Genomic DNA, 2,070 nt, shown 5'->3' on the forward strand with positions numbered 1-2,070 from the left:
TCGAATTTCCCATTAAAATTTTAGGTTTTCTATTATTTTGCCTCTTTTGAAAAAATATGTTTATTAATCTTAAATTTTTTTCTTTTCAATTAATTTAAAGAAATTGCAACCAAGTAAAACAGCTCAATTAACATAACAAACCAAATTAAATATATACAAACATAACATATATAATGAAATTGTCATAACATCATCCAAAATAAAGTATGAATGCTTAAGTTGAAGAAAATAAGCATAAAGCACTAAACCAACTTAAATGCATAAGTATCTAAGAACATTGATTGAAATTCAAAATTTTTGTTGCGGGTCGTGATTGGCAGATGAAGATGGCCCTGCGCTTGACGAGTCCGGTGTACCGCCCAAAAAAGCCAACTCTGTGGCAACCTCAGCTGGCAAATTGCCTCCTTGCTGTTGGACTAGATATCCCAAGATCTTATGTATCGACTGTCTCTTCGCCTGCTCTTCTTCTAGCTTAGCCGTCAATTCCGCAATCCTCCTCTCGTACTCTTCATTGGGCCCTGCAGAACTCGACGGTTGTCCAGCAACGTTACCAAAGACTTGCGTGGGACATGGTCCAGCACTTAGGGCATGAACTCGTCCTGGGTGCTCCTTTCCGAGAACTTGTGCTAGCGAATCATTTTGTGAAAGGTGCCTAGAGGATCCATCCTGCCTCTCAATATTCAAAATTGCTTCCTACAAATATTAAACACATTGGAAAGGCATGAGTTAACAGTAGCACGATATATACGGTAAGCTAAGTTGCTTGAAATTTTTAAACATGACTCACACTAACAACATGCGCATCGAGATGGATATACGAGCCATCTTTTTTCTTGTGAGTCATGATAAACAACTCTCCTCTACCAACGCGCCTTCCTTGCTCTTTCTCCTACATCGTTGATATTGACATAATTTAGTAAACAATAACAACATACTCAGGAAGATTAATCAAAATCTTAATAAATAATGATGACTTCTGACTTATTACCACTTCGCCTTTTTTTTTTTTTTTGCCAATGTTTTGGAGCCCCCAGTATGTGTGTAAAGTTGCTTGCTCCGATTTAAAGCGTTCTGTTTACACTTTTTCTATGAACAAATAACAGAACAAATGTAAATGAGAAAGATAGATGTTGATTATAAAATGTAAGAGGAATAATATGTATACACATGTATATTTTTGTGGAAATAATAAAATATACCAAGGCTTACCATTGTTTCTTCCTTCTGGCGATAGTCAATGAACTTTTTCCATTCATTTTCTTCTATTCCTTTCGGGCAATGCTTAAGATTTTTCTCATAAATCCTTATTTCTTTGTAACACCTATGATACAAGTGGTGCCTTGTATCCTTCCAGTTCTTTCCTATCCTCTTCATAATATCGCGCTTTATTTTTCCTCTGGCATCGTCCTCATAATGAAAGACTCGCTGCAATTAGTTGAAGAAATGCTACAACCATTACAGAATAATTTAAATTGTTAAAGTATGACACTCAAATCCAGTACAAGCAGTCCCAATTACGTATAAATGAGAATTGCTTAAATAATGATGTGAAAAACAAAATACAAAAATTTTACAAACCATATAATTTACCCATGCAAAAGCCCTTACAAAAAAAAATCAAATACTAAAATTGCTTAAATTGTTGAAACTTAAAGTTGTACCTTAATCATGTCGTAAGCATGTTCCTTCTTAGCTTTGTTCACATGCTTTCAACTTTCTACAGATATGGGGAATTGGGAATAATCCGCACCCAAACTTTCTAAGAAACCACTGAATAATCCAGCTGTCTGACCAATCGATTGCAGCTCTTTCTTAAATGGGAGTACTATCTTTGTATTGGAAAGGAGCGCTATAGCCTTCCTCATGCTCAGCCTAGAAGCTTTTCTCACGCCGTCCTCTAAGAAGTGTATGGAAAACAAAATTACTATCTAATCATTGCAAAAAAGGAAAATAGAAGTAAAGGACTTTAAAGATAACTGTTTATGAAATTAGGATGAAAAAAAGTTTACCGATAACAGTAACTTCTCAGAAATCTGTATCTCTGTGTTTTCCGTCTTGGGCAGCAAACAA

The 2,070-nt window shown here is 35.3% G+C and overlaps 1 protein-coding gene across 1 annotated transcript; it reads right to left on the reverse strand.

Moving 5' to 3' along the window:
• Nucleotides 1–288: 288 nt before the first annotated feature.
• Nucleotides 289–1,865, reverse strand: LOC112763768 (uncharacterized). The gene is made up of 4 exons (XM_025809356.1): nucleotides 1,722–1,865; nucleotides 1,210–1,425; nucleotides 788–889; nucleotides 289–693 (listed from the first exon to the last, which is right to left on the reverse strand). The coding sequence occupies exons 1-4, from the start codon at nucleotides 1,863–1,865 to the stop codon at nucleotides 289–291; spliced, it is 867 nt and encodes a 288-aa protein (XP_025665141.1).
• Between the last annotated feature and the right edge of the window lie 205 nt (nucleotides 1,866–2,070).

Source organism: Arachis hypogaea, chromosome 17, assembly GCF_003086295.3.
Source record: "Arachis hypogaea cultivar Tifrunner chromosome 17, arahy.Tifrunner.gnm2.J5K5, whole genome shotgun sequence".
Classification (NCBI taxonomy): Eukaryota; Viridiplantae; Streptophyta; class Magnoliopsida; order Fabales; family Fabaceae; genus Arachis; species Arachis hypogaea.